The sequence below is a fragment of the Chlorocebus sabaeus genome, chromosome 9 (genome assembly GCF_047675955.1).
Source record: "Chlorocebus sabaeus isolate Y175 chromosome 9, mChlSab1.0.hap1, whole genome shotgun sequence".
Lineage (NCBI taxonomy): Eukaryota > Metazoa > Chordata > Mammalia > Primates > Cercopithecidae > Chlorocebus > Chlorocebus sabaeus.
This window is the reverse complement of record NC_132912.1, coordinates 122,452,072-122,479,794: the sequence shown is the minus strand read 5'-3', so window position 1 is coordinate 122,479,794 and position 27,723 is coordinate 122,452,072. Positions and strand designations below refer to the sequence as shown.

Genomic DNA, 27,723 nt, shown 5'->3' with positions numbered 1-27,723 from the left:
GAGAGTCAGGGAATCCGACAACAAATTGGAAAGTAATTGGGAGACTCAGAGGGCCCCAATGGAAGCTATCCTAAAATTAAAGAATAAAGAAGTAGAGGGCTGGGCGCGGTGGCTCACGCCTGTAATCCCAGCACTTTGGGAGGCCGAGGCAGGCAGAACACGAGGTCAGGAGATCGAGACCATCCTGGCTACCACGGTGAAACCCCATCTCTACTAAAAATACAAAAAATTAGGCGGGCGTGGTGGCGGGCGCCTGTAGTCCCAGCTACTTGGGAGGCTGAGGCAGAAAAATGGCATTAACCCAGGAGGCAGAATTTGCAGTGAGCCGAGATTGTGCCAATGCACTTTAACCTGAGCGACAGAGCGAGACTCCGTCTCAAAAAAAAAAAAAAAAAAAAGTAGAAGAAACAAAAATACAACTAAAAGGCAAACTCAGCAGAAAGCTCAGCCTGAGACCCGCAGTGGGGCAGCTGCAAGCCCTGGACCAGGTTAGCATCTACAGACAAAGCAGTGATAAGGACTGACCGAAGTAACTTAAAGGTTTCATTGTCCATCATGCCATGTGAGACTATTTGGGTCATCTTTAGGGGGAGCCCCATGTGCTGAAAACCTGATAACACACTGAATGCATGTGTTTCGGCCTCACTTGTCATGAAGGAAGAGTGGGCAGCTGCTTTTCGGGGAAGAACTCAGCTGTACAGCCCAAATGCAGCAATAAGCAACAGGAAGAATGCACTGGCCTTCACTAACACACGTGACTGATGCTAAGTTACGTGTGACTGATGGTAAGCTATTCTTCATTGGGAGCTTTATTTTTATTTATTTATTCATTTTTCGGTTTTTTTTTTTTTTTTTTTTGAGACACAGTCTCACTCTGTCACCCAGGTTGGAGTACAATGGCGTGATCTTGGCTCACCGCAACCTCTGCTTGCCGGGTTCAAGCAATTCACCTGCCTCAGCCTCCCAAGCAGCTGAGACTACAGGCACGCACCACAATGCCCAGCTAATTTTTTTATTTTTAGTAGAGACAGAGTTTCACCATGCTGGCCTGGTCTCGAACTCCTGACCTCATGATCTGCCCGCCTCAGCCTCCCAAAGTGCTGGGATTACAGGCACGAGCCACCGCACTCGGCCCTAGGAACTTTAATTAAAGAAGAACAGAAGATACTCACTGTTCCCTGTTACTGGAAAGCCAAATTCTATAGTGCTGGATTAAAGAAAAATAGGAAATGCATTTACTGGGCACTGGAAAGAGGTGGGAGTCAAAAATCAGGAAAAAAAAAAAAGAGAAGCATTTCATCATGTTAGTGAATAAAAGAAAACTGAAGCACAATGGTATTTCTGAGGCAGATATTTGGTGGCTGAGAACTTAAAAGATTTGAGACTCTAATCACCCAACAGTGACTTTTTTTTTAAGAGACAGGGTCTCACTACATTGTCCAGGCTGGTCTTGAATTGCTGGCCTCAAGTGACCCTCCAACCTCAGCCTCCCAAAGCACTGGGATTACAGGTATAAGCTACAGTGCCCAGCCAGTGATTTAAAGACCTAATCCTAGAGGACTATTCTTGTTTCACCACACTTTTTTTTTTTTTTTTTTTTTTGAGACAGGGTCTCACTCTGTCACCCAGGCTGGAGTTGAGTGCTGCAGTCATGGCTCACTGCAGCCTCAAATGCCTGAGCTCAAGAGTTCCTCCCTCCTCAGCCTCCTGAGTAGCTGGGACTATAGGCATGCACCACAACACCAGGCTAATTTTAAAATTTTTTTGTAGAGATGAGCTTTCAAACTCCTGGACTCAAATGATCCTCTTGCCTCGGCCTCCCAAAGTGCTGGGGTTATAGGTGCAAGCCACCGTACCATTATTCATTATTTTGATTAATACAATTGTCAGAAATAAGTTTTTATGAATCTTTGCAAGAGGCTTCTAATGACTCTTAAAGCATCCTTACCCAAACTTTGTTGCAAACTTTAAATAGCAAAGCTATATACACTTTACATTTTTTAATACTCTTCACCCCACGGCACCAATTTTCCATAAAAATTACAGAATTGGAAATCAAATCATCAAGTGCAATGTACTCTACAAAATGGTAGCCAGCACTAGAAAGAAACCTTTTGGTTTTCCCCAATTTTGATTATCCCAAAGTAGACACAAAAATACTTGATTGAAGAAAGATGATATTGACAATCATGATGATATTGATACCCTCTTAAAAATCTAAGTGCAGTTAAAACTCAAGAAAAATGCAGGTGTGCTGCCAGCAGTTATTTTTGAATGGGAATTAAAATTACTTTTTTTTTTTTGGTGCTACATTAACTTGGATTGCTGCCACTAAAAAAAAAACAAGTGAAGGAGGTGAATCAAAATAGCTTTACCAAATGACTTAAACAAACACAAAAACCTTCTGCTAGGTTGTGTGTGAGGAAAACTTCAGCTCTTATTTTTAAAGTCCACAAATTACATCCATACATAACAGTATTTACTATCAAAGTGAAAAAAATCCATGGGTTTAATGTCATGGGATGTTTCCCTATGAATCCACAAGTCAATGTTGTTTTTTATTCCTTTTAATATATGAATACTATCTTTCATTTAATTGTACTTTCAAGGACATTTTATGCCCCTCTTACTAAAAACACGCAAAATGTATGAGATAAAATCGAACTAGAGTGCTTTATTCTTAAAGCTTGGGTTACAATTTCCTAAAATGTTTCTGATTTATAATATTAAAGATTATCGTTTTAGATTTCAGCCTAAAGGCAAGCATTCAATCTAGTGGATAAATTTAGATCCTGCTATTCATTGATATTTTTAAGAACCACTTGAAACTGGATAGTTTTTGTTATTTAAAAAAAAAAAAAAAGAATATTAGTTGGCCTATTTATTTTATGCAAGGTGAGGACCACTTTATAAGCAATAAAAATATCCAGCCTCACTGCACCTCTTATTGCACTCACTTATGTGCATTAATACAATAAACCTAGATTCTAGGGCAGGGAGGGGGAAACCCACAGCCCGCTGCAGGCTGTAGTTCGGCAGTTTAAATTTTTTTAAATCAAATACTGCACCAAAATATTTTTCTTCATTACCAAGTTTTTAGAGCCTCCTTAATTTTGCATCCAAGGCAAGTGCCTCAGTCAGCTTGCCTTACTACCAGCCCATAGAGGAAACAGCCAAGCGCCATGCATCCATGCCCACAGCTTTAGGGACAATTGCCAGTGTTAATCATGACAACTTCCCAACATCTGTTAAGCAAGCTGGTCACCTGGACACCACTCCAACTTACCTGGGGTCACAGTCAATGAGGGCCCAGCCCCCATGGAACTTCTCATCATCAGGCAGTAGTAATTTCATGTAACTTTGTAAGAGCTGGCTAATTAGTTCCTGGTGGCTTCTCTGATTTTCCTTATGCAAAGCTTCATGTTCTTTCTCCTTGGTAAATATGGAATAAAGATCTTCTGTCACTGGAATGCCTTGCATCAAATCTAGGGTGGAATTGTTAATATCTATCATCATTTTAGTTTACTAATATATTTTTAAAAAACAAAAGAGTATAAGACCTAAAACTGTAAAGCTCTTGGAAGAAAACACGAGCATAAATCTTTGTGACGGATTAGGCATGATTTTTAAGATATGATACTAAAATCATAACAAAAGAAAAAAACAGACAAATTGGACATCATAAAAATTAAAAACTGTGTTTCAAAGGGCACCATCACAAAAGTGAAAAGATGACCCCTAGAACAGGAGAAAATATTTACAATTCATCTATCTGGTAAGGGACTTGTATCTAGAATAAAGAACCCCTACAAATCAATAATAAAAAGATAAGCCAGTTGTAAAATGAGCAAAGATCTGAACAGACAAGCTAACTTCCTCTTGGCGGGGCATGCGGCGCAGCCTTAATAAATCATCATAATCCCATTCCCTATCCTCCCTATCTCACTGTCTCATGGGACAATGACACTCAAGGAGGCTTCGGTGAAAAAGGATCTGCCAACCACTGGCCCTACACAGGAAAGAGACAAGCACAGATTGCTACTGGCTTCTATCTCTCAACCTTGAAGATCTCTCAGCCAGCTTCAGGATCTGGATGCAGCTGATGCTATGGATGGCTGAACTGAGAGGAGACAGAACTGGGGTCTTCAATGATGTAACTGAGTAGCTAGGCCAACCAATGGAAGCAAGATACCTTCTTTTTTCCTTGAATATCAACTGCTAAAATCCAATTCTGTAGTCATAGCATGCACCCTCCATGTCTGGCAAATGAATCAAACTTCTTTACATTACACTTCTCAAATTCCTAAGTGGCCTGTGTCTAGGCCCTACTAGACTGATGTGTGCATTAAATAATCAGGTGAAGAAACAAGATTTCAAAAAGACCCTCAGGGACCACAGGTCAGTTATGTTACATTTGGTTCTAATCCAGAACACTCTGCATTTACTTTAATCCTATACAGTAACATCTTCATGAAAATTAAATTTAAAAAATGTCAATGCATAAATTCTACTGGGCAATCTATCTTTCCATTTCCTCTTCCAAAAAAATGAGTTGGTTAGGGTAATCTCTAAATCTGGTACCCTAATATTCTGTTAAACCATGCTTATGGAAAAGGCTGATATATTTGTCCACAGCAAGAACATACAACAAATAGCATACAGGAAAAATAATCTGGTTACATTGCTCAGTCTTGAGTAATGAGAAAACAAATGGAATAAGAAGTTTTAAATTGTTGAGATTTTAGGGCACCTTATTCCACACTCCAGGAGCTTCAAACCCTGCTTTCTATTACCTGGGTAACAAACTGACGAATATGCATGGAACATAGATGGTTTCTTTTGTTGCTCCAGCCAAAAATATTTGTCAAATTCTAATCTTGTAAAAATTTGAATTTGATGTATTGGGTAAGATGCTCAATACAGAAACACAAGTATATTACAAAACATGAATTATGTTAATGAAGCTGGTTTCTGTAAAGTATTAGTCACAGAAGACATAAATTTTGAGGAAAGAAAAGCTTTTCTGCTTCTTACCTATAACAGCTTGCCTATAAGCATCCTTAAATCGGTTGAGGTAATATCTGTTTGCTGAGTTCACTCCATCTTTCATAACTCCTGCTAACTTCCTTTCTCCTGTCCTTGTAAAGTCACCCTGTCAAACAAAAACTCATTTTGACACCTTATTTAAACACAAGAATGCCCCCAAAATAAATTGTGAGCTTTCAGTTCAAGTATGGAATTCTACAGGCTTTTGTAATTTACAAGGTCTGACTTTTATAATTTTCAAATAGTATAGTTAAATTAAAATATCTACTAGTATTCTACCCTGATCTAAGCTCGTCAAATAATTACACATGCTATTTGTGGCATCAAGTCTTCACAGTTAGATGGTGCTTTAGGGTAAAGCCATTCTTAGCAATTTGTAGAATTTCTAGAATTTACAGGTCAAAACCAATTATATGACAAACACCAGAACAATAAAAACTATTTACATCTCAAGCTGGTGTAATATTCAAAAACCAAGTTTCTGATGTGGGAAAATGTGGATAGCTCCCTAGAGTTCATCACAATGGGCTTTTAGCCTGGGTGTGTAGGTGAGGAGCTCTACACAGGGAGGAAAAGCAGGGGTTTCCATACCTTGCTGCCCATCACCAGCACCTGCAGAACCCAGTGACAACTTCAACTGTTTTGTTTCCCTTGCACTTTTCACAACAAAGATGTCAGAGCAAGTCCCTAGAGAAGTGGTGACTTAAACTTAAGGCAAGGCAGGTGTAGTTTCTTTTTCCCTATCCCAACCCCTCCATTTCTCTCCAAGGCAATCTCAGAAATCTCAGTCCTAAAACTAACAATTTAGGAAGAACATGCTGCCAATTAGGCCAGTCACAGGGAATATTAGTAGAGCAACAAGTCTCCATTACAGAAAAAAGGTATGAATACTCATCTCGAAGAAGTTTAAAATCAAGGGGAAAAAAAGAGAAGTGTTTCGCTTTAAGCACTAACTTATACCAGGCCTTTTTTTTTTTTTTTTTTTTTTTGAGACAGAGTCTTGCTCTGTCGCCCAGGCTGGAGTGCAATGGTGCAATCTCGGCTCACTGCAACCTCTGCCTCTCGGGTTCAAGTGATTCTCACTCCTCAGCCATCTGAGTTGCTGAGATTACAGGCTCACGCCACCATGCCCAGCTAATTTTTATATTTTTGTAGAGATGGGGTTTCACCTTGTTGGCCAGGCTGGTCTTGAACTCCTGACCTCAGGTGATCCACCTGCCTTGGCCTCCTAAAGTGCTGGGATTACAGGGGTGAGCCACTGTACCTGGCCTGTACCAAGACTTCTAAAGTTTACCTTCTGTAATTAATAAAAAGCTTTTGATATTTATCACTCAACGCAAAAAAAGGACTGATGCCTGTTAAATCCTTGATGGTACAATCTGTATAAGAAGTACCTTGAGATGAACTAGAACCTTGAAGAATGATTAACATAAACCTAAACAAATTCTAACACTTCCTACTGCCACAGAGGAGAACGCCCTCAGATGGAGGAATTTATTTACTAGAGAATGTATTTTATATTTAACTTAATATTCTGTGAGGACTAGCTCTATAGGATCTTCAAAAGACTTTTAATAACTAAAACGTTTCTTCTGCATTTACGTGTGTCAGAGAATATTCTAAGCCCTTACATGCACTGACTCATATGATCCCATAGCAGTCTTTTGAAATACGTCTAGTATAATTCCTGTGTGACAAATCAGAGTGGTTAAGTGACTTGCCCAAGGTCAAAGCTAGTTAAGAGGCAGGGTTGGGATTCAAACTCAAAGACGAAGTATGACACTGGTGGCCAAAACCTGCCAGCAGACATGCTCTGTTCTGTCAGTTTTGAAAACCAACCATTTCATATAAAATTCTGGATTTCCAGAATCCCTTGAAAAACTGGAGGGTCTGGCAACACAGGCCCCTCCAGAGAGAGCACACACTCCTCCTCAGGTCCACACAGCCCCCTCTCCCTCTGATGTAATGTGTGGCCTGCTTGAGTCACATTACCTGGCCCTGCCTTAGCCAAACATTTCAGAAAAGAGTCAACTATACACACCCCCAACCTGGAGCCCACATACCTTTCTATGGTTTTAAACCACAGTCTAACCTGTGTCCTACATAATGACCCACAGATGCCTGCTGCAAGTATTTACCTTCAGAGCAGCCGTCCCAGCATACTGTCTGCTAATGGAGTCACCATTATTGGCCCACATTATCTGGTAGATGCGATTACATTTCACAGGTAATGGCTGTTCCGGGGGCATCACACCTAATTTTTTCAGCTAAAATGAACACATTGGTGGATTAACTGTATATAGGCCAGGAAACCATAGCAAAAAATGTGTATTGCAGAAAAAGGAAACATATTCACATACAATTCAGGACCCTTAGATATAAGAAACAGTCTTTTCGGACTCGTTGTTAATGAAGTGGGGCTTGAAGGATGGCTTTATACATTGCTACAAGGTGAATACATATAATGAAATATTTATACTGTTTTGGTACAATTTTTAATGTGCAGAATCATACTATTATATTTTGTCTTTGTTTTAAATTTGCCTATTAAGTGAAACCAAATATCAAAAAAGCACACAGAAACAATACTAATAGTGGCAGAATAGTTAAGTGCCTGGTGTTAACTCTGTGCCAAGGATAGGGTTCTAAGAGTTTTTTTACACTGTTTTTTCACATTCACTAGTCCTAACAACACTATGTAATCACTACTGTTATCACCTACATTTTACAAATGATGAGACTGAGGTTTGGAGAGGTTAAGTTCTTTGTACGGAGTCAAAACCTTGTATGTGGCAAAGTCAGGGCTTGAACTCAAACCTGGCTTAAACACTACGTAAGATAAACAGATTCATGCACTCAAAGTATAGTCACAAGGTTATTTTATGTATTTTATTTTATTAATTTTTATTTTAAAGATAGAGTCTTACTCTCTCCCCCAAGCTGGAGTGCAGTGGCACGATCTGGGCTCACTACAACCTCCGCCTCCTGGATTCAAGTGATTTTCATGCCTCAGCCTCCCGAGTAGCTGGGATTACAGATGCCTGCCACCATGCCCGGCTAGTAGGGAGGGGGTTTTAGTAGACAGGGGGTTTTGCCATTTTGGCCAAGCTGGTCTCAAACTCCTGATCTCAGGTGATCCACCTGCCTCGGCCTCCCAAAGTGCTCGGATTATAGGCATGGGCCACTGCGCCCAGCCTACACAGCACATTTCTGCTTGGCCTGCTGGATCTGCCAATAAGAGGCACTCATGGAAGCCCGTGCCACAGGAGGAGGAAAAAGACACAGGTTCCTTCACCTGTGTTCCTCCCGTCAGCAGCTCCCTCCCCAACAGCCTGGGCAACAGAGCAAGACTCCATCTCAAAAAAAAAAAAAAAGAAAAAGAAATGCAGTATCAAGACTCCCAGCCCCAAACACAGAAGGGTGGGGCTTGGAGGTGAGAGAGAAAAGGTAAATGACCACACAGTGCCACCCAACAGACTTTACAATGTTGGTTGTCACATTTTTGAAACGAGTGATTAAGAAAATCTCACTTTATTTAACTTTATGTAACTTATTTCCAGTGCAGGTTGTGCTTTCCAGGATTTAAATGCAACAAGGGTGTTTGTATGCTGTAAGCGTTCTATAGAATATTTGACATTTGAAAAATATTTAGCTATTTACTTACTCATAGAAAAAAAGCATTTCAAAATAAGTATTTGCAATCCAACAGACTCCAAATTACCTGCTGTTCCATGACCACTCTCGCGATGGCAGCTTGGACCACGTTGGTGCGATCCAGGCAGTCCATACAATTAACACGAAAAATCCCTTCCTGCTTACATATTACCCCAGCTTCATCAACCCTTTTAAAAAATAATACAGAATTATTTTACAATATAAAATAATAGGGTTTTCAAAAGACACAAGTCTTTAAAGTATAACAATAAAACAGCAGCATTGGCTGTAATTTGCTTGGTATATCTTTATATGCTATGCATTATTAAGTCATTTATAGACATCATTGTTAATTTACACAATAACATCGCAAGGAAGATATCATCCTCATCTTAAGGGAGAAAAAAATTGGGGTGCAAAGTGACTTGCCCCAAGTTCTACAAATACTAGGCAGAGCTGACATCATCCCAAGTTATGTTTTCCTACATGTAAAAAACCAGAAGGCACTTTAAAACACCGTTGTTCCTTTAAAGTAGAAATGCATCTAAACTCTCCGAAACAGACGAAGTTATTTTACCACCCAGTGAGGAGTCATGCCGCATGGCTTGCTCATCTCATTTCTCTGGCCACCCGCGTAGTCTTAACATCTAATCGAATGTTCTGTTCTGTACTTTAAGCCAATTTAAACTTCCTGTATTCAGAACCATTTTCCGTCTCTGATAATTTTGAAATACCTGAAAACTGAGACCAAGTACCTCTAAGCCTTCCTTCCTGTGTTAGGAACAGTAAGAGGAGAAAGAGAAAATGCGGACCATGGGGCATGAGAAGGAATAAATTCATCTCCTTAAAGAACAGTCAGAGTGTTTCACTTCATTTGGCCTGACCATTTCACACCTTCTCCCTGTTCAAAGCTAACACCGCCTGCCTAAGGGTCAACAACATTCTCTTGAAAAGAATAGGAACTGGGAAGCAAATGAACAACAAAAAAATGCCGTCTCTGCATACTGTTATCAGTTTGATGCTCAGTGGCACTATGATTTCACAGATCCCAGAGTTTGTAAAAAGGAATTCTTGTAAAATACCTACCAACACCACTTCATATCAAGAATAATGTCATAAATGGCATCTGTTAGGGTCTGAACATTCTCAAACTTCATTCCTCGGCTAAAATCCATGCCAAAAGAAAGAAAAAATCTTTAATTTAATCATAGATTTTTTTTAAAACTTAAGATATGCTATTTAATGCAGTTTGGAAAACACTGCAACTGATCAACACTATTCTCAGAAAGCCATCTTACCAGTGCTCATGGAAGTCAAAGGAAACGTAAGTGAGGTGTGAGTTATTGAAAAGCAACACTTGCTTCAGGTAAGCATCGCCAATAATCTTCTCTCTTCCTGCCTGGTCTACCAAGTTAATAATAACCTATAAGAGCAAAGAAACAGAAAAAATTAAGTTTAATTAGATGTTAGAATCATAATGTGGTTTTTAACAATTTGGAATTATGTGTTAGAAATACTTTATAGCCATGCTTAGAAATTAATTCACTCAAATATCAATTTTTTTCCTATAAAATTTCATTTGTTACCTATATTTAAGTTTATGAGAATTGACATCAATGACAGTAATAGCTTTTCTATACATTTGCAATAACCAATTAGAATGAAATAATGAAAACAAGGTCCTTTGTAATAGCAAATATTTTAGATATCTAGATTTAAAAAGAAATATAGAAAGCCTAAATACTGAACATGATAAAATGCTGCTGAAGTACATAAAGCATATGATAGAAAACCTGAACAAACAGAAACATATACCATGTTGCTAGGCAGCAAGGTTCAATACTGTAAAGATTTCAAGTCTCCACCAATTAATCTATACATTGAACCATCCCAATCAAAATTCCATCAGGATCTGTTAATGAACTTGACAACTCAAAAGTTCATCTGGAAGAGTAAATACGTGGAAAAAATTTGGAAACTACTAATAAAAAAGGGACTTGCCCCATTGGAGAGCAAAACATACTCTAAATCTGTAGCAATTAAAACTGTCATACTAATGTAGAAATAGATAAGTGACTCAACAGAACAGGAGTGGTGGCCCAAAGGCAGACCTAGGTAAACACTGAAGAATCTAAGATATGCTCACGATACCACTGTGGGGCAAATATGGACTAGTCTGTAAATGATACTAGGATGTCTATGTGTGGGGTAAGGAGAAACTTACATTAGCTCCCTACCTCATTAATTATACACAAATAAATTCTAGATGCATTAATAATCTAAATAGTATTTCTAGTTATAATAGAGCTAGAAGATAACTTGGAATAATGTTTCCATAAACGTAGGTTGGGGCATGACTTTCTAAGCATAACATTAAACAATTTTAAGCCTGTGTACCAAATGACAGTATAAGCAAAGGTAAGAAAGCAAAGTGCTACCTAGGAGAATACACCTGCAACATAAAAACCAATAATGCATAAAGAGTCCTAAATACAATACGGAAAAAAATGGGTAAAGGATACAGAGGAAATCCACATGAGAAAATATACAAATAGCTAATAAACATGAAACTACAATTTCTGAACCTATACTCAATGAAGAGATGACAACTTTAATACTCAAAGAAGTGCAATTTAAAACAGAAAATGAATTTTCACTTATACCTAGGCAAATGTGAATACTAAACACAGACTGCACTGGTCAATATGTGAGGAAATGGGCACTGGCTCCTACTGCTGCTTCAAAACAAAAAACAAAACAAAACAAAAAACTGGTATGCTCGTTTCAGAAGCAAAAGAGTGGTGAGCATCAAGTTTAAATATACATACTGTCTGATCCAGCAATTTCATTTCCATAAATTCATTCTATAAAATATACAAGTTCCCAAAATATATAAAATACTTTCTGTTCCTAGTCCATGGAGTTTTTTAAAAAAAGAGACATTTTCTGGAGAATTTTTATAATATTAACAGCAAAATAACCAGTATATCCTAAAGGTCCACCAATAGAGAAATGGCTAAACAGCAGCCATGAGATCTTAAATGAAAACAGCGGTACAATCGTATATATGGCAGAGTTTTGTTTTGACTCGAGTTTTTAATTGTGTATATGCGTGTGTCAAGGTGTTTTTTTTGCTGCGTATGACAAATTTGAGTCAACTGACTCATACCTCAGAACAAGTCTGGAAGCAGGACAGTTCCAACATGGCTTAACAATGATTCCCAATACCATTAAGGACACAGGTTCTTTCCATCCCCTTACTCTGCCATTCTTCCCATCTTTTTTATTCTGTCAGCATACTGGCTGATCCTGAGGCTGGTTCCTTCACAGTCTTGAGAGAGCTGTAGCAGTTCCACATGAAACCCAGACACAGCAACCACAGGGGGACTATTGGTTCCTGTATCTCTTATTAGAGCAGGAAACCTGTTCCCAGAAGCCTCCCAGGGGACTTACAGGTGCACGCCTGAACCAATCACCAATCACTGGTGAGAGCAATGGGACCACCATGACTGAGTCAGACCGACCGTGGGCCCATCGCCCTGGAAAGCAATTACCCAGGAAAAGGTGGAAAAATGAACACTGTTGGGGTATTGTTAGAAATCAGGAAGTGTCTGTTCAATACACACACCTAGAAAATTGATGTGAAAGTCAACAGGGAGCAGGGATGTGTGGGGGAAACAGTTATTTCCTCTGCTTACACACCTTAATATTGTGTTGTTTTATAATTGCATGTTACATTTAAAATGTGGTTTATTCGTTACTGTATTTTTATTTTTTAATTTTACTTATTTACTTATTTATTTTGGAGACAGAGTCTCACTCCATCACCCAGGCTGGAGTGCAGTGGCATAATCATGGCTCACTGCAGCCTTCACCTCCTGGGCTCAAGTGATCCTCCCACTTTGGCCTTCTGTGTAGCTGGGACTACAGCCATGCGCCACCAGGCCTGGCTAAATTTTAATTTTTTGTAGAGACAGCCTCTACTCTTTATAGCTACTTATAATTACACATATTACTAATTCATGAATTTATTCACATTGAAAGAAATTCAAATGTAAAATAAGGTCAAATCCTTCCTGACCACAACCCAATCCCATGGCCCTCCCTGGAGGTAACCTCTGTTATCAGTTGGGTGTGTTCCCATTCAGCCCACATAAATGCATTTCTGTACAAATATGCATGTCATATGTGTGTGGATAGAATAGATGGAAGAGAACTGCCTGTATGTAAATGACCTAATTTTGTTTTGTGGGATTTTTTAAATGGCTAACATACCATATGCTGTTACAGTTTTCTCTTCTTACTCCACAAGGTGATTTTAAGATCTTCCCATGTTAGTACACGTGGATTTACCTCATTCTTTTCCACCATTTATATTCAATACTTTAGATGCGCCATGCTTGATTTTCCCACCCACTGTCCTCCTGATGAACAATTAGGTTGTTCCTACACTGCAATGAGTGTCCATGTTCATGCCTCTTTGACTGAATAGGTTTCTCTCAGACAGATTTAACAATTTTTTCTATTACAGTTCTAGTTGCTCCACGCCCTTGTCAAAATTTGGTATTCCCTCCACCTTCTTTTTTTTTTGGAGACAGAGTCTTGCTCTGTCACCCAGGCTGGAACGCAGTAGTATGACCTCGGCTCACTGCAACCTCTGCCTCCTGGGCTCAAGTGATTCTCCCACTTCAGCCTCCTGAGTAGCTGGGACTACAGGTGCATCCCACTGTGCCCAGCTAATTTTTGTATTTTTGGTAGAGAAAGGATTTCTCCACGTTACCTAGGCTTCCTGACTTTATGTTAGTCATTCAGTTGTGTTGAGTAGTGGCTTTAATTTGCATTTTCCTGACAGTTAATGAAGCGGAGCCTTTTGCATACATCTGTTGACTTTCTGGATATCCTCTTTTGTCCAGCTCTTTTGGGTTGTACATCCTTTTGAATAAATGTATAGGTTTTTTTTTTTTTTTTTGAGACGGAGTCTCACTCTGTCGCCCAAGCTGGAGTGCGATGGCGCAATCTCGGCTCACTGCAACCTCTGCCTTCTAGGTTCAAGCAATTCTCCCGCCTCAGTCTCCCGAGTAGCTGGGATTACAGGCACCAGCCACCATGTCCGGTTAATTTTTTGTATTTTATTTTATTTTATTTTATTTTATTTTATTTTATTTTATTTTATTTTAAGTAGAGATAGGGTTTCACTATGCTGGCCAGGGTGGTCTCAAACTCCTGACCTCATGATCCATCCACTTCGGCCTCCCAAAGTGCTGGGATTACAGGCATGAGCCACCGCACCTGGCCAGCATTTTTAAATATACTCTACGTGTAAGACCTTTGTCATACATACACTGAAAAATCTTAAATATCTTCTACCACTTTGTAAACGGCCTTTCCATTCTCTTGTGTTTTTTTTTTTTTGAGCCTCAGACGGAGCCTCACTCTGTCACCCAGGCTGAAGTGCAGTGTTGTGATCTCGGCTCACTACAAGCTCCGCCTCCCGGGTTCAAGCCATTCTCCTGCCTCAGCCTCCCGAGTAGCTGGACTACAGGTGCCCGCCACCACGCCCGGCTAATTTTTTGTTAGAGACAGGGTTTCACTGCGTTAGCCAGGATGACTTGATCTCCTGACCTCATGATCCACCTGCCTCGGCCTCCCAAAGTGCTGGGATAACAGGCAAGAGCCACCGCACCCGGCCTCTCTTATGCCTTAACAAACAAAAGTTTTTTATTTTAATAAAGTCAAATTTGTCATTTATTTTTCACTATGGTGTTTTCTAAAGCCATATATAATTTTAATACAATTTGAATAATATTTACAATAGTATTTTAATATTTATAATTTAGTAAAGTTTTAATGAAAACAAATTTAAAGTCTATTTGTCAATTTTTTCATTAGAGTGTTTTTTAAAAAATAAAAACTATCTCCTAGATGGGCATTACCTCTTATTAAATAACTAATAAAATATGTGATACATAATAATACATTGAAAACATGGGAAGACAATAGTTAGTGCTTTTTAAAGTCCTATTTAAGATACCAGGTCAAAAAGATGTTCTATTTTTTCTTCTAAAAGCTTTATTGCTTAACCTTTCACATTTAGGTTCATAATCCATCTCAACTGATTTTTGTATAGGGTATATATAAGATAGATATCAAAAATTAAAATTACTGGGTTAAGCAATGTAAGTATGTTTAATTTAATTGATAATACCTTCAAAATGGCTGTACCAACTTATGCTCCTTCAACCAATGTGTGACAGTTATTTCAAAACCTAAATACTCGCCCCTTTAACTCTTATCATCAAACCTCATAATTTTTTCAATCTGAGGGTTTGCTATTTCCCTGCTAAGACTTTGTGATTGCCCAAAATTTATATATTAATTTAGAAGAACTGAAATCTATTTAATATCGAGACTTCCCTTCCAGGAACATGGTATTTTCTCTCCACTTAAGTCAGGTTTTCCGCTGTGTTCTTCAGTAGTTTTTTTTCTTTTTTTCCTCCATATACATGCTATCTTTTTGTATGTTATTTTAAGTTGTTTCTTCCTATTTCATTTTTGTTGCTGAAAAAAATGCATTTACCTATTCATTACACATTACACGGCATTACTCATTCACAGTGGTCATTGCTAATGGATAACAGCATTACTATTATATATTTGTCTTGTATCAAAATCGTTGAACTTGTATCTCACCTACCAGTTTTCAGTTGATTTTGGTTTATACACTTGCATTCCTATATGGGAGTGCATATGAAGGTGAGCAGAGAAAAAAAGATACTGAAAAATACATAACAAGTTATCTCTAGGAGGTGGAACTGTAGGTGGTACTGAGACATGACTTTCATTCCTTGGTCTAGATGCTTCTTAGATTGTTATAATTAATTGATAGTCTAATCTCTTCACGCTATCCAAACACAGTCTAAAGTAGCGGACTCTGCTGGGCACAGTGGCACGTGCCTGTAGTCCCAGCTACTAGGAAGGCTGAGGAGAGAAGATTGCTTGAGCCCAGGAGTTTGAGTACAGCCTAGGCAATATAGTAAGACAGAATCTCTTAAAAAAAAAAAAAGTAGCTGACTCAATGATTATTCTTAAAGAATATTAAGAAAACTCTTAGCTTAAATATGTTTAACATCATGACAAATGCTTTAATTTTGAATAGTACAATGTTATTTTTATGAAATTTAAAGAAAGATAGTTATTTCTAAAGATGAAGGAACATTTTACTATTGTAGATCAAAGCCCACCTGTTTTTTGTAAATGTTCAGTTGTTCTTCGAAATGGGCACAGAAATAGGCAACAGTTTCCTTTTCACCTACAAAGAAGTGATACAAAATCTTTTTTTCCTTCCCATGTTTAAGACATATTAGTGTCTACTCCATCTTTATTCTTACTTTTAAATAATTTATTGACAGCCCAAATGAACTAAGATTGTCTAAAACCATCATTTAAAAATGAAATGCTAAGTCAAAGATCTGATTTTTTTCCAATTACACTACACTAAAATATATCTGAAAGTGCAAACTATGACATTATGAGATTACTTATATATCCAGCCTACTTCTCAGAAACGCTTTCACGTAGTTTAAAAGAGAATAAAAACGCCTCTAAAACAATATTTTAAAAACCAAAACTATACTGAATTCTCATGAATACCAACTAAGTTTTGAGAGAGAAATATACTTTAACAATTTTTTAAAAATCAGCCCCATTCAATAATTAGATTTAAATGACTTAGCTATTCCAATACTAAAGACAAGACACTGGAAGAAACAAAATACTCAAGATTTAAATTTAAAAAATTTAAAAAAAAAACTTTCAGAGAAAAATATTGGAGTAAAGGCGTCTTATTGATTTTTGGTAGATTCCATCTTAAGCTATCTCCTGCTTCTACAAATATTGGCTAGATTTGCTCCTTTCCAAAGTTAAACATTCAATACAGTACTCTTCAAAGCAACAGCAATTTAAAGTCTCTGAAGTAAGCTGTTTTGCTCTACTGTTAGAGAAATTTTGTAGTTAAATAAGTGACTTAGTCAACTATTTTTATTCCTATGATTATTACACCACTGTCTATTACATTTTTCAAATACAAGTTATTGTTTTGAATGAAGTATCTGGCAAAGCAAATCCAAACCCAAGAGGTATCTAATTTCTTAAAAACTATTCTCTCTGAAATCATCATTTGCAAACAATATAATTGACCTGCTTACTTTTGTCCAGCCGCGGTCTTGGATTGTATCGATACCCAACCTGGCTCCAAAAGACAGGCACAGAGCCTCGTGTTTGAACAAACGACAGGGTATGATTATGAACATGAATTAACTGCTCAGTCTCCACATAATTTGCAACATTTCCATTTTTATCCACTCCTCTTCGTTTATAGCGCATTCCTGAAAGAAAATTAAAACAGAAAACAGCAACACTTTTAAAAATTTATTTAGTCTGACTAGATTATGCTTCCTAATCAAATGTATGTCTTCCAGGATATTCTTGGGGATTCAGTGTGCAACTGCCAAGAACAGTATCAACTTACCCCAAATCTTAACTGTATGCATCATTGTTTTTAACAAGTTGAAGCTCAGTTCTTCTGAACTGAAAGAAAGGTTTTCCCAAAGGCGCTAGCACACAGGAAGGATTTATCACGGTGATACAGGCTGTCAGTGGAGTGCCAGTATTCTGAAGCACATCTCAAGTGACTTTCTCTCTTCTCTCTATATATGTACCTCCTTTTCCTTTTCATTTTGCTAACTCTTATTCACCCCTCTTCAAAAATTTGTCTCCAGTTATATCACAGTATTTAGAGTCCCCAAGCACTTTGAAGCCAACTGTGTTTCCATATCCATTATTGTCATTAGCATTTCAACACATCTGCAGCTTTTCCATTCTCGCCTGGATTTGATTTGCATGCTATTAGAGCCCTCCACTCACCTGCTCTGTGCCTACTTCGGCGTGAAATGAGAGCCACTAGAAATCGTGGGTGAATATCATCTACACAGGTGGACTCCTGAGGGGGGGTCTCCGGGCTGCTTTTCTCATCATCAGATGATTCGGTATAATTAACCACAAGTTCTTCAATCTGTACAAAACCTTGGATCATGGGGATAATCCAAAAGTTCACATCTGGGGTCTGAAAACAAAATGAACATCATATTGTTTCTATTCTGTACAGCACTGCTACTTTCTTAAACCCAAACAGTAGTCGGCACATATTTCTCAGTTTATTGGAAGCAGAAACCTTCCATTATTCAACCATATTTTCTGCTTATTGAAGAATACCATGGAAGGAAGGGACAGAGGAGGTCGTTCCTTTTCTTTATGGTGAACGCAGCCTAAGAGCCAGACTGCCTGGGTACAAATCCAAGCCCACCATTTATTAACTCACTGAGGGGAGTCACCCTCACCATCGCTGTCCTTCTCTGTGAAATAGTAACAACTACTTCATGAAAATGTGAAGATTAAATGGATAATACACATAAAGTGTTCAGCACAGTGCCTGCCATATAGGAAGTATTTAACAAATGTTTATGATTCTCAACTCCCAATTGTATTAAGGCTTTAATAAAATACAACCAACTCTGATCACTTTATTATGAAACACACAGGTCTACTTTATTCTCTGGCTTAGAAAAAAAAAAATTTCGCTTCCTCAAGCTAAAATCTAAGTCACAAATGAAACAAAAAAAAAAAAAACCCATTTCATAAATGTCTTATTTTAAAATGTCATCCAACATAATTAGGACAGTATTGATTAAAGATTTCTTCTTCTGGTCGGTCGCAGTGGATCAACATTGTAATCCCAGCACTTTAGGAGGCTCAGGCGGGTGATTCACTTGAGGTCAGGAGTTTGAGACCAGACTGGGCAACATGGTGAAACCCCGTCTCTATTAAAAATACAAAAAATTAGCCGGGCATGGTGGCGCAAGCTATAATCCCAGCTACTTGGGAGGCTGAGGCAGGAAAATCGCTTGAACCTCGGAGGTGGAAGTTGCAGGGAGGTGGAGGTTGCAGTGAGCTGAGATCATGCCACTGCACTACAGCCTGGGTGACAGAGCGAGACTCTGTCAAAAAAACAAATAAATAAAATAAAGATTTCTTCTTCTGTCCCTTTCAGTTAGACTAAGAAGACAGATTTCTCAACTTATTGTCTGCAGAGACAGTAAAGGATAAAAATGCTCCAGAAAGTTGTTCTTCGTCCTACTTTCTCTCTTATCTCCCTAAGTGTACCCAGGCTTAATCTCAGCATCCACTTCAAATCCACCTCTTCTTCCATCACCAAACACTCCAGATCCTATCTCACGGTTTTGTTTTGTTTTATGGGGCCTGCAGATAGGATGTTAGGAAAGTGGTAAAAATTGAAAATGGTGAGGTAGAGGATCTGTCTGCATTCTTATCATCATTCCCATCATTTATATTTCTGTTCTAGCAATAAATGCAAAACTCTTGACAGGCATAGAGAAATTTATGCTGCCAAATGTCACCTTTGAATATGACAACTTCAAGTCGTCAGTTTTAAATGGTAATGCAAAAGCATTCTGACAAAAACTCGGCAAAAACAATTAGAGCTCGATCTTGTCAGCACACAGGACAAATGCTCATTATAGATGCCCCTGCTTTTCTCCTCTACCACTGGGTTTTGGTGGTCACAGTTTGATCAGCATTGCAAATGGAGGTAAGAATAATCTCAGGCCTCATTCTCCATAGAGGCAATTGATGGATATCTAGCGAAGACACCACAGAGTATGGGAAAATCACTGATACTAACCACCAGTAAGGGGGATAAACCAAAAGGAAAAGGTCTGAAACTTCTGAAAGGTTAAAAGATAATATATGACTTTATTCACCTATTTGCCTGCTTTGTTTAGTGTTGAAAAGACAAGTGGCACATAACAGGCCTGCCATAAATATTTGTTGATTGAATGAATTGTCTTCAGACAGTCAATTTTCCAACATACATGACCAAGAAAAGGAAGAAAGTAATCATCAAACCAGAGGAACTCCATGCAATAATCTCATCATATTCTGTATCTTCCCTCAATCAAACACCGGTAGTACAGCAATGGCCTTAGAGATTTGTCTATTCCAATTCCCAGATGCGAAAACAGAGGTGCGGCAAAAGTAAAAATAAGTGGTACCATTACAGGAAAACTGGGCTTCAACTTTCCCAATGGGTAGAAAGAAAATACCTCTTTTGGCCGGGTGTGGTGGCTCACATCTGTAATCCCAGCTCTTTGGGAGGCCGAGCTGGGCGGATCACGAGGTCAGGAGATCGAGACCATCCTTGCTAATACAGTGAAACCTGGTCTCTACTAAAAATACAAAAAATTAGCCGGGTGTGGCGGCAGGCGCCTGTAGTCCCAGCTACTCGGGAGGCTGAGGCAGGAGAACGGTGTGAACCTGGGAGGCGGAGCTTGCAGTGAGCTGAGATCGTGCCACTGCACTCCAGCCTGGGCAACAGAGCGAGACTCCGTTTCAAAAAAAAAAAAAGAAAAGAAAAAAGAAAATACCTCTTTTGCAGGACCTCTACGAACATGAGTTCCACAGCCTTAACTTACCACTATCCTATGGGAATCTGCTAAAAAGACAGGCCTGTGAGGAGGCAGTGGAATTGTAAACCGCCTTAAAATAATGCCTTGGTTTTCCTACCTAAATGATTCCCATTCCATAGGGGAAAACATAGTGATCTTTAAAAATGTATCTTAATTAAAAAACATTTGCTTAACAATTATATCCAGACGTTTTAGAAACAATACCAATTTCAGTAGGGTTAGGATATTTTAGAAACAACTACTCACACCAATCTCAGTAAGATCTTGTATCATGTATTTATTCCAAAAAAATCGGTCATCAACCTAGAAAAGGTGCAGAAACAACAGGTCAGAAACACATTATTTCAGTTTTCCTACAAAAGCCAAAACAGGCCATCACTTGTTCCCAAGGGCAGACCCTGCTCTATGAGCTGTGAGTGGTACCTTCTGCCAGAGGGGCCGACCATCCCTCTCCCCAGTGCTCTGCCTCTGCACCGAATTGGTCAGGTCATAGGTCAAGCTATAATAAAAGGATTCCGAGTCCATGAACATCTTCAGCAACTCTTCAAGCAATCTCCTCTCCAACTTCTCCTTCTCTTTACTTTCCTTAACCTACAAGAAATTAACGTACTATTACTACAGAAATTAAATGTAAAGTAATCTGAGGATAACACGTAAATTCCTAAGAGAGAAGTGAAAATAATCCCAAGGACATAAGGAGACAGTGCTTCAATACAACAAATGGTTTGAAAATAAATTTTCTGAGTACAGAATTATCTCTCCATTTAAAACTAATCAAAGATGAATTCAAAGCCCGTATCAATTAAACTCTTACTTTCTTTTTATTAGGAGCAGACACATTGGATTTAATATGCGTAAAGGTCTTCAGTAGAAACTTTGAGTCATCAGGAGATGGTATAATCTTCTCTGGTTTGTTAATACCAAAATGATGCTTCTTACAGAGCTAAATAGGAAGAGAAAGATGATTTGTTATTATTAATATCTGTTAAGTGTTCGAGTGCAAAATTAAATGCTACTGCTCAGGCATTCTGATTAACAGTAAACCTCAAGACTTAGAAAAATTATCAAGTAGATCATTGATGGCACACACAGCTGTGAGTCCCATGATGAGAAAGCTACAGCAGAGGATAAAACACAAAGAATACAGGGCAGGATAGACTTAGGAATTAGAGGTGGAAAATTCAGGTTAGGCTCATAATCAGTTCTCCTCTAACGTAACTGAAGAATGAAATGTTCTGGCTGAGGTTATTAATGCTTTGGAAATTAGTATCTAAGAATTTAAAAATTGCAAAATGCACATTTGCTATGCTTCAGGGTTATGATTTTACAGGTATCTGTGCTAAATACCAATGCTAATTGAGTGTTTTGGTTGAGAAGATGGCTTCAGAGCCTGCTCTAGTGGGAGCCCTAAAAGTTGGCCATTTCAACCACTCCCTCTCCTCCTATGCTCACACGCACTAATGAAATCAGCTTAATAACATACGCTTTGGGTCCGGAGATTAGTTAAACTTGAAGAAGCAGTAATTAGGGGCTGCAGGAGAAGTGCCGCACAACTGACAAGGGTAAGGAAGGGCATGGGAGCGTGAATACAGCTGTGTAAAGATAACAGTAGGCACAGAAGGTTCTAAAGAAGGCTACCTGGTTAAAGTTGAGGGTTTTACATATAATTTCATGTAGCTCAGCAAACAAAGCAAATATTTTGAAATGTACACACAAATTCTGTTAACAATATGCAGACCAATTCCATTTTTTCAACAAACTAGTTCCATTGCTACACTAAGTAGGAGACTCTTAATAAAAACTAATACTTACTAAATGCTTATTATCATCAGTGTGTTACAAAATTACTATTAACATAAAATGAGAAGAAAAGCAAATTTAAACTTTGATTATTTAAGAAAAGGGGGAGAGAGAGCGTCCCTGTTTTATTACATTTGGAAGTAGAAACTAATAACCGGACCAAATTTTCATGTGCAATGGAATCTCCAGATGATTTCAAGCCTTTTCAAAATTATGGCTATCAAAAACTGTCCACACGGGTTTCACACCATGATTACAGCTTTAAGCTGCTCCTGCCCTGCCATTAAAGACAAGGGAACTAAAGATGAAGCAGAAAAGCTTTATATTCCATCAGCCAGAACAGCTCACTTTTTATTTCCCTTCAAATAAAACTAGCAAGAACTCCAGGTGACAGGGAAGGAGAGAAGACAGAACCAAGTGTATGGATACAGCACCCCTCTTTCTGTGATGGTTTCTGTTAGCACACAGGCCCATCCTCCTCTGCCCCTCTGCTCTGCACACCCCCGCTCGGCTCCTCTTCCTCAACCACTGCTGTCCTCTTACTCACTCTGCACTCCTCACTGCCTCCAGCTCCACTCCTCCCATTCTCTCCCCAACCCACGCCTCCACCCCACTTTCACCCCTACCACTCTCCCAAGCTGCTGTCTCCAGCATGATCAATGACCTCCACTTTACTAAATCCAATGCTCTTGGTTCTTAACCTCTCAGGAGCATCTGAGTCACTCCCTCATCCTACAATACACGGCTTCACCTGGCTCCCACTGGTCACTCCTCCTCTACCGCTTTGACTGGTTCCTTTCCAGCCTCCTGCTTGATGTCTAGGTGCCCCAAGCTTCAGTCCCTGATCCCCTTCTCGTCTGCATTCACTCCCTCCGTGATTTCATCCAGACTCACGGATTCCAATACCGTCCATATGCCAACCCAACTTCCCAAATGTTTATTTCCAGCCCAGCTCTCTCCCAAAACTCCAGCCTCACATATCCCAACATTTCCACTGGGATGTCTACCAGACATCTCAAACTCAACACGTCCAAAACCAGACCCTCCCCTCCCCTCCACCAGCTTCACCTCCTAGTCCTCTCTGCCCCCTGCTCACCCCACTCCACCCACATTGGCTTCCTTGCTATTCCTCAACACAGCTGTCCTCTCTGCCCGGACACCCCCTCCCCAGATATCTTACCTCCATCTTCACTCCTGGGCACTCCCTCCACCACACTTACTGTGCTCAACTTTCATTTCCATCAGCGTTTATTACTTTCCAACATACTACAGTTATTGTGCTGATGTTTATCATCTGTCTCCACCTTCTATAATGTAAGCTCCTTCAAGGCAGGATCTTTGTCTTGTTGACTCCTACCTCCAGTGCCTTAGCAGTGGCTGCGGTCGGAGCTTTCACAGCCATCACTCCCCTTCTCCCATGAACATGCCGCACACACCCCACCCTCCTTGATACAGTATTACTGGGGCAGCAGAGCAGCAGTTTTAAACAGATGCTCCCCTTTGGTCTCCTGCTACTGCTCTGCTTGTGGCACCAGGCCACTGTTGGCTAGCAATTTTTAGATAAAATGTTAGTGATTAGGCCTATGAATAACACTTAAAAACCTGAAAACATGCTTACTTGCTCAAGACCGAGCTACAGATTGTTACAATTTTAGTATTAAAAAGGGGATACACAGACACTGTCACCCTTTTTTTTTTTTTTTTTTTTTGAGACGGAATTTCGCTCTTGTTGCCCAGGCTGGAGTGCAATGGTGCGGTTTCGGCTCACCACAACCTCCACTTCCTGGGTTTAAACAATTCTCCTGCCTCAGCCTCCCAAGTAGCTGGGATTACAGGCATGCACCACCATGCCCGGCTAATATTGTATTTTTAGTAGAGACGAAGTTTCTCCATGTTGGTCAGGCTGGTCTCAAACTCCCGACCTCATGTGATCTGCCCGCCTCAGCCTCCCAAAGTGCTGGGATTATAGGCATGAGCCACCACGCCCGGCCAACATAATCATTCTTAAGAGCACTCAAGCCAGCAAAATCCTCCCCCTGGGAGTCTATCAAAGGTATGGCTATTTCAAGTAAATGGGCAACAGCACACCTAGTCTGCACCCAGGTTTTCCTCACTCAGGAAGACGGAGTCCATTTTTCTCTTCAAGGTTAGTTTCTGGGATTAGGACCTGGGCTCATCATTCACCCCTTTCCTTTGTCCCAACCTCTAATAGCCCCTTTCCTAGCACCTTGGGACATGTTTACACATGTGAGAATCTTCTTTTAAATCCATTCCTCAAACCTGGAATCCACTCTGAGAGCCAGCAGGGTACACTGTCCCAGCCACTGGAACTGCAACGACTATAATCTGATTGGGGCAGGTCAAGGAGTAAAGGCTCCAATGACACTGCTTAGGCCTCCTAACTCTGTCTCTCGGAATGTGGCACTCATGAACACTCCCTGCTGTCTCTTCCTCTGGTCCCCATGACAGCCATCTCCCCGGGTCCTTCCCCACCTCTGGCTGTTTCTTCTCAGACTCCTTTGCGGGTGTATCTTTCTTCTCTAAAACTGATGGTATTCCCAGTGTTCTACCCTTAACTCTCTTCTCAGTCTTCATGCTCCATCTAGAAAATGTCACCCTCTTTCCTCATTTTAACTACTACTACGTTTGCTAACTCCACTCCTTCGCCCTAATCTCAAGACTGATACATGTGACATCTCCCCTACACTGAGACACACTAGACTCTCAAACTCAGCATCTCTAGAACTGAGCAACATCTGCTCCCCAAATATTGTTCCTTCTCTGGTATGTCCTATTTCAGGTAATGACGGCACCACCCACGGGATCATTTAAGCAAGAAACCTTGGAATCATCTTCCATCATTCTCCTTCTCTAAGTCTCTCCTATCAACGCCAACCACTGCATGCTCATTGTTATGGTGTTGATTCAGATCCCTATCTTTTGTCCAGACCAGTATTTCTTCATGGAAGTGCTACTGGCATGGCACACAGGAGATGCTCTATGCAGGACTGATTATCCAACTCAGTGCAGACACTCTAACAGCTCCCCTCATGATCTAGGGAGTTCCACCTGAGCACCAGGCCTCAAGTGCTAAGCATGGTCCCAGGCTCCCATCTCCCATGAAGCCCTGTTAGTCCCCTTTACTGTGTAGGGGCCAAATTCCCACCTGCTACTGTCTGCTTCTAGATGCAGACCCAGAAACGCTATGGCTTCAGTCTGATCTACTTTAAAAATTGCTTATTCTCTAAGCTTGGCATTTCCTTCCTTCCTGCTTGCCTTCCTCCCTCCCTCCTTCCTTCCTCCCCTCCCCTTCCCCTTCCCTTTCCTTCCTTCCTTCCTTCTTCCTTTCCCTTTCCTCCCTTCTTTCCTTCTTTGAGACAGAGTATCGCTCTGTTGCCCAGGCTAGAGTGCAAGGGCACAATCTCAGCTTGCTGCAACCTCTGCCTCCCAGATCCAAGCGGTTCTCCCACCTCAGCCTCTGGAGTAGCTGGAACTACAGGCATGTGCCACCATGCCTGGCTAAGTTTTGTATTTTTAATAGAGATAGGGTTTCACCATGTTGGCCAGGCTGGTCTTGAACTGCTGACCTCAAGTGATCTGCTCGCCTCAGCCTCCCAAAGCGTTGGGATTACAAGCATGAGTCACCACATCTGGTCTTTTCTATTTTTATTTCTTTCATCTACCCTCATCCTGGCCTTGAAACAGAGTTAATATAAGCCCATCATCCCTTAACTTCCTTATGTACAATTCCAAAATCCAAAAAACTCTAAAACCTGAAAGTGTATTTTTTAAGTTAAAAACTCGTTTAATGACAAAGCATGCCCTGAACTGATATGATAATCATCACTTACCTCCCCCCTTAGTATGAATAGTCATACAATTCTTTAAAAAACATTAACGTGTTTTATTGTAGGGTAATGCTTCAGAACCACTTTAGACTGTAGAAAATACATGGAATAACCATTTGAAAACCCCAAAAAACTTGAATTCTAAAACAAATATGGCCCCAGGAAGTTCAGATAGGGATTGTGGATCTGTATAGCAAAGTTCAAACTCACGGAAACACCTTTACTGGAAGGCTTTCTCTGTCTCTTAAAAGTGATTTTTTTCTAAATAAAAATTTTAAATTGCTGGCCAGGTGCTGGGGCTCACACCTATAATCCCAGCACGTTGGGAGGTTAAGGCAGGCAGATCACTTAAGCCCAGGTATTCAAGACCAGCATGGGGAATACAGTGAGACCCTATCTCTTCAAAAAATAGAAAAAAAAAAAAGAAAAAAAATTAGCCAGGGGTGGTGGCGCATGCCTGTAGTCCCAGCCACTTGGAGGGCTGAAGGCAGGAGGATCGTGCCACTGCATTCCAGCCTGTGTGACAGAGCGAGACCCTGTCTCAAACAAACAAATGAGATTACTATAAATGTAAACATTTCCAATGAGTATGTCAGAATCTTCTACACAGTTACCTTTAGAAAATAAAGTACAGAGCACTACCTTTCTGAAACGGTTAAATTCAGTCCTGACAAAAAACAGGGATAGAGAAAATTACTTAGGATACCTTCCCAGTCCTAAGGTATTTTGTTTACACAGAGCCCCAGGGATTACAATGCATAGCACTGGCAACAGGGTCACCTTCCCTTTTCCAGAGGCCCAGCCAGTTTTGTGTGGTACGTGGTTAGGTCCTTATCACAACTCTGAAACATGAGATTTCAAAAAGAAAACACCACAGCTACAACTCCCAGCTACTTCTCCACAAGCTCCACAGCACTTCCCTAGTTTTTTAATTGTGCTTGCAACTTACATCTTATGACCGAGATTAAGGGTTGATGTTGCTGCTGCCATTTAAGAAAAGGTACGTAAATAATTTTATGTGAAAAGCTGGTATCTACAACCATCTGAAGCTAAAATTTTAAACAGATGTCTGATGGAAACTAAACAGGGAAAATGATGCGGTTATCTATTAAGGCAATGAGATACGCAAATAAGATATGCAGACATGGAACAAAACCTATATAACTTTAAAGAGTATAAAGAAAAAACATCTATGTCCTCATTGTTTAAACCATCACAGATTCTTCGTACCCTTATACAGATTTTTAAATATTCTTCTTTAGAGACAGGGTCTCACTCCACCATCCAGGCTGGAGTGCTGTGGTGCAATCACAGCTCACTGCAGCCTCAAACTCCAGAGCTCAAGTAATCCTCCTGCCTCAGCCTCCTGACTACCTGTGACTATAGGTATACACCACTACACCCAGCTAAATTTTTTTTTTTTTTTTTTTTTTTTTGAGACGAAGTTTCACTCTTGTTGCCCAAGCTGCAGTGCAATGGCATGATCTCCGCTCACCACAACCTCCGCCTCCCAGGTTCAAACGATTCTCCTGCCTCAGCCTCCCGAGTAGCTGGGATTATAGGCATGTGCCACCATGCCCGGTTAATTTTGTATTTTTAGTAGAGACGGGGTTTCTCCATGTTGGTCAGGCTGGTCTTGACCTCAGGTGATCTGCCCGCCTCAGCCTCCCAAAGTGCTGAGATTACAGGAGTGAGTCACCACACCCGGCCAACACCCAGCTAACTTTCAAATTTTTTATAGAGACAGGGTCTTGCTATGTTGCCCAGGCTGGTCTCAAACTCCTGGCCTGAAGCAATCCTCCCACCTCGGCCACCCAAAGTGCTGAGATTACAGG

General features: G+C 40.0%; 1 protein-coding gene across 1 annotated transcript in view; it reads right to left on the bottom strand.

Moving 5' to 3' along the window:
* INPP5F (inositol polyphosphate-5-phosphatase F) overlaps positions 1 to 27,723 on the bottom strand; it is a 104,320-nt gene that overhangs the window by 14,204 nt on the left and 62,393 nt on the right. Inside the window, exons 4-15 of the mRNA XM_007964257.3 lie at positions 21,055 to 21,183; positions 20,664 to 20,831; positions 20,487 to 20,543; positions 17,623 to 17,821; positions 16,905 to 17,084; positions 15,942 to 16,009; positions 9,999 to 10,123; positions 9,787 to 9,864; positions 8,768 to 8,888; positions 7,185 to 7,313; positions 5,035 to 5,152; positions 3,287 to 3,485 (exon numbers count right to left, since the gene is read on the bottom strand). Of these exons, the coding sequence (XP_007962448.3) occupies positions 3,287 to 3,485; positions 5,035 to 5,152; positions 7,185 to 7,313; positions 8,768 to 8,888; positions 9,787 to 9,864; positions 9,999 to 10,123; positions 15,942 to 16,009; positions 16,905 to 17,084; positions 17,623 to 17,821; positions 20,487 to 20,543; positions 20,664 to 20,831; positions 21,055 to 21,183 (1,571 nt within the window). The remainder of the gene's footprint in view (positions 1 to 3,286; positions 3,486 to 5,034; positions 5,153 to 7,184; positions 7,314 to 8,767; positions 8,889 to 9,786; positions 9,865 to 9,998; positions 10,124 to 15,941; positions 16,010 to 16,904; positions 17,085 to 17,622; positions 17,822 to 20,486; positions 20,544 to 20,663; positions 20,832 to 21,054; positions 21,184 to 27,723) is intronic.